Source organism: Gopherus flavomarginatus, chromosome 1 (genome assembly GCF_025201925.1).
Source record: "Gopherus flavomarginatus isolate rGopFla2 chromosome 1, rGopFla2.mat.asm, whole genome shotgun sequence".
NCBI lineage: Eukaryota > Metazoa > Chordata > Testudines > Testudinidae > Gopherus > Gopherus flavomarginatus.
In genome coordinates this window covers 158,886,410-158,901,440 of record NC_066617.1, presented here as the reverse complement: position 1 = coordinate 158,901,440, position 15,031 = coordinate 158,886,410, and the positions used below count along the sequence as shown (strand labels likewise).

At 41.9% G+C, this 15,031-nt stretch overlaps 1 protein-coding gene across 4 annotated transcripts in view; it reads right to left on the bottom strand.

The window, feature by feature from the left end:
* Positions 1–15,031, bottom strand: part of GSK3B (glycogen synthase kinase 3 beta) — a 256,101-nt gene that overhangs the window by 63,883 nt on the left and 177,187 nt on the right. For all 4 annotated transcript variants that reach the window (XM_050959745.1, XM_050959759.1, XM_050959735.1 and 1 more), the window contains exon 7: positions 9,480–9,577. In XM_050959745.1, coding sequence (XP_050815702.1) covers positions 9,480–9,577 — 98 coding nt within the window. The remainder of the gene's footprint in view (positions 1–9,479; positions 9,578–15,031) is intronic.

Below are 15,031 nucleotides of genomic sequence, written 5' to 3'. Positions count from 1 at the left end.
TTCTCTTTTTATTGTAAGTGGTTCCTGTTTAGTTACAAACTGACAAATGAAGGCCTGTCAGTATCCAGAGTGAATGCATTAGGTCACTATCACTGCCATTCTTTTGGAGAAGATGAGAATCTCCTTTTCTTTAGATGATTTCTTAACGGTGATGTGGGAACTGCAGCAACAGACTTATCCTTCAGATGATGAATTGCTCCTTTAAAAACACAAACTTGTTTTTATGTTTCACAGGCTGATTCTCACAGGAAGAAGAACGAACTCTTATTTACCCTACAGTAACCATGGAACTCTGTGATGCTGCAATCAATGTGGATCCCAGAGCAGGTGAACATGTGCCTCAGTCATTCAAGATTGAATTGTTTTGAATAGCAGTGCCCATCAGGAGTGCCCCTGAGCCTCCGAATACTCCCATGTAAGAGCATGAAGAGCAGAGCGGCTGCAAACCTCATTCTGTTCTCTTGCCATGGTAGCTGAGGATTCCAAAAGCAGGCATGGAAGGTAGGTAGTGGGATCCACACTGAGTACAACTCCTCCAACAACTAGTTACTATAAGGTAAGTTCATTCTTCAGTGTGTGTCAGCGTGGACTCCACTGTAGGGGAGTGGCAAGCAGTACCTCCTCTGGCTGTTGGGATGAAGGGTTTTAGCTGTATCCAATGGACTACAGCATTGCTCTCCCAAACTTGGCATCTGCCCTGACATCCAAGTCCAATGCACAATGCTTGACAAAAGTCAGTGGGTTTCTCCTCATCTCCACCTGGCATACTTTGGAAACTGACATGGTTCTGAAGCAGGCAGAGAATGTCACTTGTAGTCTGCGAAGAGTGCACCTTGATGTTCATTGGGAGAGGTACACCATTCAACTAGTAACAGCAAGATATGCCATCATATACACTTTGTTATTCTTTGTGATGAGATGGCCCGGAGACTTAACTGCTGGCTACAACCAAAAACAACTGGGGAGATAGAATCAAATTGTGCAGACTGTCAATGTAAAGTAACGCTCTGGAAACAGCCAATAAAATGTAACTTCTCTCCTGATACAGTGTGGGGCTTCAGGAAGAAGACAGGCAGGTTAACTGGTTAACTCAAGCTGAATTTAGACTACCTTGGGAGGGAACTTGGGGTGAGGTACCTATGAAATGTCATGTAGGGAGGGTCAGCTGTACGTGCTTGGAGTCCACTCACTCCTTTTGGCTCTTGAGTTCTGAGACATTTATGTGAAGTCCCAGGTCATCTTCCGTGGACCAGGCCTCTTGTGCTTATAGGTGGTCCAGGCATTTCTCCCTCTCCTGTCCTTAACGCATCCACAATTAAAGTCCTTGTCAGAGAGGGGGCTGAGAATTGTATGCCTCCTTGTACAGTCTCTAATCACCATTTCAGTTCTGCAAGGATGTGAGGTGACACCAGACTTTCCTGTCCATCTGGTGATAGAACGGAAAGTAGACTGATCTAGGCCAGAGTTTTTGGGACCACAGATGAAGTCTGGCAAGCAGTGTCATGTACATGCACATCAATGTGTCATCGAATACTCCAAGCCAACTTTGCACTATTATAGACAAGTTTGATTTTATCCTGAGTAGTAGTGACTGCAGTGACAGGAACTTGCCCCCAGACAAGTTCGTGCTCTCTGACCTGAAATTGATCATAGCTCCTATCTTCTAAGATGGTGTAAGACGTGATATTTTCATAGTTGAAGAAAGCCCAGTCAGGCAAACAGAGATTCTGCATATTTTAGACTCACTGCTGCCTTCTGCTGTGACCTGACCTGATCAGTCTAACTTCCATGCAAGGATAGATGTGGATGCACTGTCTTCAAAGGCATGCCATTATCACTGCTAGGCATTTTGTGAAGACTCTTGGTTAAGGTGTGTCATAAACAGAGTAATAAGGGTTAATGTCTCTTATACCTGTAAAGGGTTACAAGCAGGAAGCTGGACACCTGACCAGAAGACCAATCAGAAGATACTTTTAAATTCGGGTGGAGGGAAGTTTGGGTGTGAGTTCTTTGTTCTTCTCTCAGAGGGTCTGAGAGAGACCAGACATTACTACAGGCTCTCTAAGTCTCTTTTCAAGTAGTGAGTAAAAAACAGGCGGTTTAGGTTTTTTTTTAATTGTTTTACTCTATTTGCAATTGTGGATCTGGCTGGTTAACTTTTATATGTGTAGTTGCTGGGAATATTTTGATTTGTACTGGTACTGGGGTACTTTCTGGTATCTGTAAGCTATAGGACCCTGTATATCAACATCCTGAAGTTACAGAGATAATTCTTTACTTTTTCCTTTCTTTTATTAGAAGATTTCTTTTTAGAGAACCTGATTGTTTTTTTTTTCTCTGTTTCCCTTGTTTTATCCCAGGAGATTGGGATAACTCACCAGGATGGGTGGGGAGATGGCAGGGGGAGAGATAAAATCTCTCTCTGTTTTCCTTGAATCTGTTTGCCTCTTTGTGGAAGGGAAGGGAGATGCTTCTCTGTATGGTGATTTAAGAGGTTAGATCAGTATCTCAGGATAGCCCAGGGAGGGAAGTTCTGAGAGGGGGAAGGTGGGGGAATGGTTTTTTTCTCCTTGTTTTAAGAACCCAAGGGGTCTGGGTTCTTGGGGTCCACAGGGAAGGTTGGGGAGGTCAGAGTGCCCCAAAACACTATATTTTTGGGTGGTGGCAGCCTATCAGATCTAAGCTAGTAATTGAGCTTAGGAAAATTCATGCTAGTATCTCATTTTTTGAACTCTAAGGTTCAGATCTGAGAAAGAATGCTATGACAGGATGGAGTGATTTTTTTTTCAGTGACTACTTCTGGCAAAAAAACCAAAACAAAACCAAAAAAACCCAACCAAACAAAAAACCACACCAAAACCACCCTGCCTGCCCAATAAAAAACAATAAAACCCACAAAACAAATTTTGGGAACAATTCATAAAAAAAAATAAAATTAAAACCAACCGTTCTGAAATTCAACATTTCGTTTAGAAAATGTGTCTATTTGATGTCCAAAACATTTCATTTTTGATATGAACACAGTTTTAAAAAATGTTTTGCTTTGACAAAAACAGACCTTCAGTTTTGGTTCTAAATGAAAAAATAAAATTATTTGCTCATCTCAACTTCTGGTGCTGTTGAGAGTATGAATGGCAGCCCCTAATACTGGTAGTGATTAGCTTTACTGCAAATATGAAGTACTTCCAGTGAGCTGGGAGGATGGCTATGTGGAAGTATGGATCCTGTAAAACAAGAGCCATGAACCAGTGTTGAACCTGCAGAGATAGAATAATGGAGGCAAGCATTACCATTCTGAATACAGGGCTGCATTTGCATTTGTTCAGCCTCCTCAGGCCGGGAACAGGACAAAGATCTCTCTTCTTTTTTGAGATGAGGAAATATCAGGAATAAAAGCCTCTTAAGATCCCTGTACTTCTGAGCTCTCCTATGGCTCACAGACAAAGCAATGAGGCCACTTCTCTTTGTGACAGGCTCTCATCACAAGGATCCCTGAAGGGGACAAGGAAGGGGTTTGTGCAGGAGTATGAAGAGTAGACATGAACAAGGTAGCCATGAGTGAAAGATGTCCAAAAATCCACTTGTCTGATAGCAAACCAAGCCCAGTGAAAAAGGGAAGGGGGCTCCTGATATATCCATCAAACCTGTTGCCTCTGTGATGGTGCAGGGTGAATGACTGAGTATGACGATGAAAGGCATATCTCCTAGAATTGAGGGGTTTTCCCCTTGGCAGGTACTCAGGCTACCTATTCCGGGAATAGGATAGCATCCTACTGAGACTGGTATTCCATATCTTTTGATAAAGAGATAGTGTATAGATCCCAAGGGATCTTAACGTGACCTTCAAATCTTTCAGTGCATGGTGCAGTTCATCTGTTCTCCTGCTGAAGAACTCCATCCACCCAAAGAGTAGATTCATGATGGTGCTTTGTACCTCTTTCTGGATGCCTGATGTAAAGCAGCCATGAAGACCTGCTCATGGTGACAGCCATGGGCATTGGCAACTGATCTCGCAGTTGGGTTGGACGTGTCCATGGCCCTATGATCTCATTTAGTTCTTTTCTGTTTTCCTGTAGAATTTTTTGGACATTAAAGGGATGACTCTCCCATCCAAAGTTATATTTTGCAAACAGGGCCTAGTAATTCATAATGCAGAGCTGCATTGAGGTAAAGGAACATGCCCTGTGCCTAAAGAGGTCCAGTTTCTTGGGTCTTTTTCCTTCAAGGTGCCTTTTGTGGACCTGGGCTTCTTTTGAAGGCACTCAGTACTCTCTTCCACAAATTTAGTTGTGGAGCAGAGAGTGGCCAGAGTCTGCCTCTGCTGGATCAAGTAAACCCTCGTTGATCAGGAGAGCAATCCTGGCTTGGCTTGTAGAGCTCAGTTTAATCAAATAGCTTGAGAGCCCTTTCCTGGATTACTGTTGTTTTGATCTCCAGGTCTCCATGACTTGGGACAGAAGGCTCTGGAATCCTTACAGTCAACCAGTTCCAGTGCCATGTCTGCATCTAGCAACGACAATTCTTTAGGCAGGGACTGAGGTTGCTGCTGTCTCTCTGTTGTTGCCTACTCCTGGATGTCAGCATCCAGCACTGAACTGGGTGCGTTTGTTTGTACATTTTATGTTTTTCACTGAGATCATCATACGACATGTGCCTTCTGAGCGAAGTTAGAAAAAAAGCTGTTTTTGAAATAAAGTTATGAATGTCTGAAAAAACAGAGGGAGCGTTGGCTTATGATTAGAGGAGGGAAGCTGGAGTCAGGATTACTGGAATCTACTCTTGGTTCTGCCACTGATTCAGTGTGACTGTGTCCTTCAGTTTCCAAGTCTGCCTATGGTAACAGTAATACTTATCTCACTCAAATGCATACAACAGAGGTATGGGTACTAGTCTCAGAACCCGCCATCCCTGGCTTTTCTGGGTTGGGCAACCAGCACAAACTCTCCTTAAAGTGTGCATTTGCTTCTTCAGGTGATTGTGTAAAGATGGTCTGGTTCACGAATAATGTGCATGCTACCCCTTAAACTTTACATTAGTCTCACCTTCATACCTTCAAGCATCTAATCTGCCAACTAATCTACTACTAATCTGCCAACTCAGCAACCTGTTAGATTGTTTTATGTTTTCTAATGCTAGTTAAATTCTTATGAGAAACCCTCAAATTGTTCAAGGTGAAACAGGTCTCACTTATGCTTCTATCCACTTGTCAAAGTTGTTTGCTGTTGATACAGGTATATTTGTATAACCTTCATCAGCCCCATTTTTAGGCCGATGGATGTGCCATGCTATCACATTTTTAGGCCAATGGATGGATAGCCATGCTATCACATTTATCTTGAATCTTATCAGGGAATTAGCATACTGGATCAGACTAATACTACATGCTGACCATTAACAAGTGCTTCAGAAAAGGGTACAAAGAAATCCCATAATAGACAATTATGGAAAAACTAACCCACAGAAGAAACTTCTTCCCAATCCATCATTTAGTGGCTGATTTATACCTGATGCATGAGTGTTCATAGTCCTTCAGTTTAAGTTCAATCTAACGTATGTATATTTTTAATATGAATGTGGATTTTCTAGTATGAGCATTAGTTACAATACTGACGAGAGGTGAAGCACACACTTACTTTTTAACACGTACCACTCATATTTTCCTCAAAGGCACAAAAACATGGATGCCTCCTTCTGAAAGTAGTTAGGGAACCTTCATATCCAGCTGAAACTGTGGGTATTTCCCTCACTTGTTTCCCCGCTACTATTGTGAATTCTACACTTGATTTCATCGTTTCTTTCTCACTCCAACTGAAACTACATCTACGTCCCCATCCCATTTCTCGCCCTGAACTACAATACTTTCAATAGCACTGTTTTATTTGTAACTTCTCCAGTTCTCTTTGTTATGCTATATTATCCTTTCAGCAACAACGCTTTCTGCGTTATCAGCTCACCATGAATACTTGTCTCAGTCTTCTGGACTCAAAATCTGCTATCTGATTCAGACTCAGCTTGTTTTAACGCCTTGTTTACAAGGTATTTGTCCGATATGTCTTTATTGATACAGTTCCTATAGTGGCAAAAGAACTTAGGATACCTTGATTTCTATGCACCAATTCACCTACAACCAAACTTCAAGATAAAGTAACAAAAGTAACACAGAATTTCCTGAACAACTTAAGAAGAGACAGCCTTTGAAAGAAGCGGCTCAGAAAATTCTAGTGGAAGCTTAGGAGACTGGATACATGCCTATTTGGTACCAACTCTCATTTCCTATCCAATCATCTTTAACAACTTTCTGATATAAACCCTTTGTTTACTGTAGCTGAAGTTTTTCCACTGGGCATTCAATACCTTTCCCCTCTCCAAGGCCTATGCCAAAAGCCTTAACAAATTCTTGGGTACCAAAATCCCAAACCACCTTCCAAATTCTCTCAGATGCCAAAAGCCTCAAATGCACTCTACCCAACAAACTACAATCTCTATCCTCCCATCCCATCCCCTTGTCAACTTTAACAATGTACCTATGCATTGTCAATCTACCAAATTTTGTGTTGCAGAGTTTTGTATGTTCATACTGCAGGAAATTCCATTACTGTGATTTGTATTTCATTTTCCCCCAGGAGAGCTTCTAGAATCTGCACCTACATTTTCTTGGTAACAAATAGCATGTGGCCAGAATAATGTTCCATGGCACCTGCCCACTAAACTTCACAATCCCTGTCACATTTGCTTTAGACATCCCTGGGAAATTCCACTCCCTTTTGCTACTAACCCAGACCATTCTCTCCTCTTCTAAGCTTCACAGAGCTTGTTCCCTTAGCTGGTCAGAGAACATGACATCTAGCACTTCATCATAGTCATTGCTCTCTGGATACTCTCTTACCACTGTGTCTTCTCAAGTGAAGATCTCAGGGTTTACCACACAGTGGAGTACATCTCACATGTATAATTGTTAATGTGTATCTAGGGGAGCATGTACCATTTTTTGATTTTCATCTAATAATGGGACAATACAATCATTCAGGATTTCCATGTCCACAGTTAGAGCAATGCTCCAAGAACCTACATCTGCCGAGTGGAAAACCATCTCAAATACAGCTCACTGAAAGTCCAAGCTTCCAGAATGCACATCTTCCAACTATGATAGATAAAACTGTTAACACCAGTACTCTTTATATTGAGCTATGGATCTGTCAATTAGAAATGAGGATAAAATTTATGAAGGTGGTGTTCAAAATGTATACAAGGTCTACATGCAGTGACAATTCTATTAAATTGTTTCTCTTCTTCCTTTGCGTTTATACTAAATTGAGCTAAAACAGAATCATCTCATCCAAACTGAATAAATGGATCCTGAAGAAGAGCTCTGTGTTGCTCGAAAGCTTGTCTCTTCACCAACAGAAGCTGGTCCAATAAAAGCTATTTCCTCAACCACCTTGTCTCTACATAGATTCTGTATCGTTATGAGTCATGGATGAACACTTCCTGTACTGACTGGCTGATACTGTACAATTAATTAAAAACAACTACACAAGTATTATGTCAATCCATGAACTCCGGTTGGCAGACAGCCTGTCAACCAGAATACATCTGTCTTCTAAATACTATACTTCCACTTACTCAGAACCAAGTCAATGGAAAGGCAAAGCACACTCATTAACTCTAGATAGATCTGTTTTATTGAAATCATAGAATCATAGAATACCAGGGTTGGAAGGGACCTCAAGAGGTCATCTAGTCCAACCCCCTGCTCAAAGCAGGACCAAACCCCAGACAGATTTTTGCCCCAGATCCCTAAATAACCAGATTTCTAAGGGAGCGAGATGTGACTTTTTGGATTATGTCTCCCTGATGCACAATTAAATGATCTTATATTTACATAATATCTTTACTCCTGAAGAAACTATATATTGATATACAGACAATAATCACTTACTCATTTCATTGATGAATAAAGTGGATTAGGGAGTAGACCATACTAGCTGTTCATAACAGTTTAGGGCAAACTGTAAATACCACCATATTTATGAAACTACAGGGGGAAACTTAGGTACCTAGCCAAACAGAGATTCCAGAGCAAATACACCTCTACCTCGATATAACGTTGTCCTTGGGAGCCAAAAAATCTTACTGCGTTATAGGTGAAACCATGTTATATTGAACTTGCTTTGATCCACTGGAGTGCACACCCCCAGAGCACTGCTTTACTGCGTTATATCCAAATTCGTGTTATATTGGGTGGCATCATATTGAGGCAGCGGTGTACCACAACTTTTTGTAAGCAATGCTTTGTACCTTTAATGACCACAAATGTTTGCAACTGTAGATTTTACATCTCATACAAAAGAATGGCATTGTGAGAAGCACCACACCACACTAGGACACTGTTTCAGTACAACTTAAAAGGAACCTACCACTTAAGGAATAAGCAACACTACTTCTTAGAGCCTCTCAAGTTATCCTTTGAGGTTTCTCTGCAAGTACGGACCCAGCTTAAACCTGTTTAACTTGTGAGTTACGACATGTTCACAGGCTAAGGTGCTACAGGGCAGCAGGCAAATCTGTTCCTATCTAGATTTTTACTTTTTTCTAATTGTGTTATATGCTCGTCTTTTAGCATCTCCTATTAAAATTGCTCGACGCTTCCCACCAAAGATCCTGTTTTAAGTTGCTTATAATGTGATAAAACTAATGGTCTCGGCTGAAATTTTCCATGCCAGGGGTCAGCTGTAGGCCAATCTTTTTTGGAAAATTTTAGCCAAAATGGTTCAACAATTTCCAAGAATGAGGCTAGGGAAAAATAGGTTGTGCTCATGATAAAAAATTCAGATTATTTTCCTTGAAATGCCCTAAAACCCCCATGCTTTGAAATATTTTTTTTGTCACCATAAAAATCCACCTACACCTCACCAACTTACAAGCCACTGAAAACTTGCAGTTTGCACATGCTCAGAACAGACTTTGATTTTAGCAGCTAAAATCTGTGAAGACTGAATTCTCTGAGCACACTAGACCCCCTCACAGCTTGAAGTGCTGACTAAATAAACTGCCAGTGCACCACCTCTGCAGGCTGAATGACCATGCTCCATCACTTACCAGCTCCCACCTATGGCCAGACTGTGCAACTGACATCCCCACAAGAGTGACTGAGCATGCTCCAGTGCAGGGCTAATTGGAGGTGGGGGACAGAAGCACTTCCTCTGTAATTGCTGCTCCCAGCTGCTCTGGGCTGGGCCAGCCAGAATGAACAGACTGGGATAAGGAGCCAGGGATGACATAAGAGGGGAGAGAGATTGGATGAGGAGCCTGGAAGCCAGTGGAGGAGAGAGATCACATGAGGAACCAGAACCTTAATTCTAACTTTCAAGTGATTTACTTTGCAATCTTAATAACATTCTTTTAACCTAGTTTTTATGTGCAATACATCTATGTTCAAGGAGCGAGGTGGCGACCCAAGAGTAACTTGAATTCCATACCTTGATTATTTCCACCAACTGATCCACACCACTGTCGCCTGGAAAGATTGGTTGTCCAAGTAACAGTTCAGCCAATACACAGCCTGCTGACCACACATCTGAAGAGAAAAGGGGGAAAAAGTGTTTCAGTGAAAGATATATATCACATCAAATGTAACCCATTTAATACATTACTCTGTGTTTGGTTCTGTACAAGGTACAATTAATCAAGAGCATTCAGCCTTTATATCTAAAAGACAAACAATGAAAACATGGAGATTCTCTAGTAGAATCAGAGATATAAGATGTTTAAAAAAAGTCCATCAATCAGTACATATTAACACCCACCCACACACAGACAGAATATATTAACTGAAAGATTAGTGATTACTCATATCACATCTTTAGTCATGTTATACATACCGAGTGTGTAAAGACATTTTCTATCAAAGGACAGGTGATACTTTTTGGGTTTTTTTTTAATCTTAGGAGTACAGACTCACTGTTGTGTCAGTTTATATCTATAATTTACATATACGAAAAGATGAATCAGAGCTGCGAATACTGCTAGCATTAACTCAAAAAGAATGTGGGTTGTGCAAGGACAGCAGACTCAGACAGACAGCAGATATTGGCACAAAATGTAAGCTCCAAATTTTACCCACTTTGACATGGTCACATTGGAATTATGAAACTTATGAGAACTTTCAAACTTCAGAGAAATTTATAAACATTATCTGAAGAAATCTGTTGGGGAATTTAAATTCTAAAAATCCCCTCTTAAAATATCCACCTTTCCCTCTAAAGTACTGAATGTAATCATAACTGAGAGACAGCAAGACGATACGCTTTCTGCTTGCGTCCCCTCTCGAGCTGGAATTCAGTATTCACACTCAGTTTCCAAAACTGTATTGACATTGAAGCTCTTGCACAAAGAAGAACATATACAAAAAGCCACAGCCATTTTAAGTTCAAGTAGAAAAACAGTAGGGAAAATAATGGAAAAAACAGAGGAAGAGAACATACTCAAGAAAAGATCTATAAGGGAAGAAATTCTATTTTAAGCTTCTAAGACAGTATGTGCAATGGAGATTGAACACAAAGTGTAAAGCTTAAAAATATATTTGGCATCCCAATATCTTATACTGCTTTTTATCCCACAAGAAATATTTTCAAAAGTGCCTAAGTGACAGGCTCTTTTGTAAATTTTACCCATACTGCATAGGTATGACACACTCACGCCAGAAATGCAGTTTCCTCTGAGATAGAAGGTGACAACAGTTTAGAAGCACACAGCAATGTCTCACAACAGTCTCAGTCAAAGTGAGTAAAAATTTCACATGCAGCATTTGGGGGACATAGGTAGATGTAATGAAGTTAGAGATGGAACACAGTCATAACATCAGGATTAACCTCTGAACCTTTGTGAAAAAAATGCCATGTGGGCTTCAATGGCCAATGACAAGTGATCAGGAACATCTTACAGCTCAGCTGAAAGACAGCTGTGCTATATACATTTACAGTTTCTTCTCTCCTCCTAATCCCAACTCCCAAGCAGTGGGACCAGAAAAAGAGGCACTCAAGTTTTGACCCCTCCACAAACTACAGAGTGGAGCCCTGCAAACTGGTTAGCTGGACTGTGGAACTATGGGGTATGTGGTAGAAGATGGCTTAATGAATTCAACATCAACTGTCAATGACTACTCACCAATTTATATTCAATCATATACCACGTGCTGCAACTAGACCTTAGCTACATTCTAGATATACAGAATTATGGTAACTTGTAGCAGATGTTTTCCTTTGGGCTAAACATCACTGTACCTAATTTTTATTTACTTACAAATAACTTTAGGGGTGCTGCAGTCAATATGTGCCCACGCACTCTTGCTTGGAGATTTTTGTCAGAAGTGTGGGTCTGCGCTTGTGTCCTACGCACCCTCGTGCTCTGGTACAAGGTATATAGGGCAGGCTTGCTGCTGTTTCTCCAGTTCCTTCTCAACCACAACGTCCAGAGTATGAGTTTGAAGCTGAAGGGAAGAAGGGCCCAGAGGGGAATGGAGAACCCATAGGAACAAAACATCTAGAACTCCAATTACTTTGCAAGGTAATTGCTGTGCAAGGTAACCTCTCCTTCTCCCTATGAGTGCCCAACATCAGAAGATTCACAAGCAGTACCCCAATTATGGAGGAGGGTGCTGAGGAGGTAGAACAGCATCACCGAAGGCCATGTCAACTCAAGAAGCACGCACAACAGTAAAATGCTGGGGAAAATGCCCTTACAAATGTCTGAGATGGATATGTACTTCAGTAAGACCACAGAGATATACCAAACCTTAGAGGAATGGACAATCGCCCTCGGTGAAAAAGGCACCTCCAAGGCTTCAAAACAGGTCAAGATGTCACCAATTTCAACAATCTGTGGGTGGATACTGAGTACCCTTTCATTTTTTCTGTGAAGGAAACAGACTGTGAGAAGCCCTGAAGGACTTAGTCATATTGAGGTAAAAGATGAGATTGATTCTTACACCCTGTGTGTGTGAAGATTCTCAAGTAACAGAGCTTGGAGTAAGACATCATTAGATCAGTGTCCTGATTAATGTGAAATTCTGATGAACCTTTAGGTAGAAAGCAAGGATGAGGATGCAATATCACTGTTTTGTGATAGAACACTATGTTCAGTGGATCAGCCATAAAAGAGATTCTAGTTCTCCTATCCTTCTGTATGAGGTACAAAGTCTTAAAGGACAAATGAATCCCATAGGTTCAAATGGGAGTTTTCTCAGGGCATTGAGAGCTAAGTTAAGGTCCCATGGTAAAGTAGGTTCTTTAATAGGAGGTAAAAGGGCAAATAGATCCTTAATCTTGCAATGCTCAGATAAGCAAAGATTAAAACCCCTGAACCGAGGGGTGAAAGGTTGTAATGGAAGCAAAGATGAACCTTGACTGAGCTAAGTGATAAACCTGTAGTTTGTAGCAGGTAATCGAGAATGTGTGTGAGGAGAGATTCGAGAGGAGATATAGATTGTTGTGTATGCCAGGCTTACAAATGTTTCCACTTCTGCAGGTTAGTTTTCCTTGTGGCAGGTTTTCTACTCTTGAGCAGTACTGTTTGGGTCTCTGGAGGACAGTCTTGTTCTACATCAGAAAGCCATCTAGGGGCCAGGCCTTGATGTGGAACGAAGAGAGGTGAGGGTTGGTCATGGTGCCCAATTCCTGGGTGAGGCAGTTCGCAGTCAGATGAAGGCGAAGGGGTGATTGCAGGGACAGGCAAATCAAAATTGGGAACTCTGTCTTGGCCACGACGGTGCTATGAAGACGGCTACCAATCTCTCATTTCAAGTATTCAAGACTTTAAGGAACAACAGCTTTGGGGGACAAGCGAAGAGCAAGACCAAGAACAGAGGTCAAGGGTAAGGATGGCATCTCCCAACAAGCTGAGACTATGCCCTCCCAAGCAGAAGCATCTGCATCGGACAATGTCACAAAAAGATCGACACCCGGGGAACCTCAAATGAGAGAAATAACCTCTGAGATATTGACACCCATAGTTTGTACTTGTTGAGGGATGTAGACAAACCAGAGCCAAGCTAGAATATATCAGGAGTGTAGTCTTGTCAGGGATGTTATACATTTACTGACTACCACATGGCTCAAGAGTTGAACAGAACTCTTTGCTGTGGTTTGTAGCTCTGTTGTAGCATGGTACTAAGGCTGGACATCATAGCAAACCTATTCGTGGGCAGGTATGGTTTGATTATAATGGAGTCTAAAGTGACTCTGATGAAGTCTATTTGTTGCACAGCTCTAAATGTAGACTACTCCAAGTAGAGGTGGAAGCTGGAGAAGTGAAAGAGGGATAGGACCCTTTGGTTGCTGATGGCACCCTGAGAAAGGAGCAACCCTTGAGAAGTTAATCATCCAGGCAGGGAAAGACTATTATTCCCATCTAATGAAGATGGGCTGGCGATACCTGAGAGGACCTTTGTAAAGATCCTTTGCACAGTTAAAAGTCAAAGGACAGGATCCAGTACTGGCAGTGGTCCTTGCCCATGACAAATTGTGTGAAATATTTGTGGGAAGAGTGTATAGCTATATGGACATGTGTGTCCCGGAGATCAAGGAAGACAAACCAATTTCCCAGCTCCAAAGAGGAAATCACCATGGGTACCACCGTGAATGGATGAAGTCAGGAGGTCCAGATTTGGTTGTCTTCTTCCTCTTTTCTTGGGAACCAGGAAACACCTCAAGAAGAACGTTTTCTCAAGACTTTCTCCAGGAAGTCCAGTGGAATGGGTTAGATCGCCCCTAGGAATAGGAGAGATTGCACCTCCTGTCTTAAAAGACCCTCGTGAGAAGGATCCCTAGGACAGGAATGGATGGAGCTGAACTGGATGGAATAGCATGCTGAAACCATCTCCAGGATCCACCCGTTCAAGGTGATCAACTCTCAGGCAGACAGGAAATGGGAGCGATGATCCCCATCAGGCTGGTGACAGGCTTGGTGTAGAGTATGATGTGAGGATTGCTTGTGACCCTTGAACAGTGGATCACAAAAGCTGTTCAGAAGAAGTTGCTAATTCTGATGGCATTAGAGAAGACAGCGCTTCCTTAGAAAAACTAGGTTTCTCTCTCGGTGGTTCAGCTGATCTTGTTATTTTAAAGTAAATTGGGCAAGACCACGGTCTGTGATATGCTGTATTTTTTTTTTTTAACTTTTATTTTTTGGTCATGTGTGTACATACTGAGGGATTGCAAGGTCACCCTGGCACTCTATACCATGGCCTGAGGAAGATGGTACAGAGGATGATGACTTTGGGACTGTGGTCTTGGAGGAGTCCTTGTGTTTAGAAGGCTCTGATTCTGGCACTGACACTGGTGATGCTCGAGATTGCTTGCTGGGAAGCTTCTCAGTACAGTCTGCTGGAGTTTGGTTTTCTTTTTTTTTTTCTTTCTTTTTTTTTTTTTTAAGGTGACTGGGACCTCTATAGAGGGGAAGAAAAAGCCTCAGTGGTACCCCTACCAAGATGTGAGATCTCCTTATTCTCAGAGCAAGAAGGTGACTTTATCCTTTTTAGAGTCTCTCTTTCTGGAGAGTGGGGTCTCTTCATTTTAGATAATCTTGAAGACTCTAAAGGGCTGCAGGGTTTTGGTTACCAGAGCCAGGGCTAGTGTACTCACTAGAGTTGAGCAGTTGAGGCTGGTGTGTGTGTGCGCGCGTGTGGAGGGACTTGGATCTTGCAGCTCTCACAGAGTGGTCCATAAGCAGCAGTTTCAATCTGTCCTCCCTCTGCTTTCTGAATCTACTTTTGCATCTGAAGCAAACCTTGCCCTTGGAGGGAATGTGAGCTCTCCAAGGCAGCTGGAATTCCCATTGCTGAGAGTAAAGGACCCATGGTAGGCATGGCAGGGTTTGTAGACTGGGGTCTTGCGCATAACCCAGTAAGAAAGGACAGGCAGATGTAGAGGGCCAAGAGGAACACAGGCTCTGACTGGGTGAAAGGATGGGGCGGGGGGATGGGGACACCCCCAATAGCATACAATAGTGTCAAATTAAAAAGTAAAAATGATAA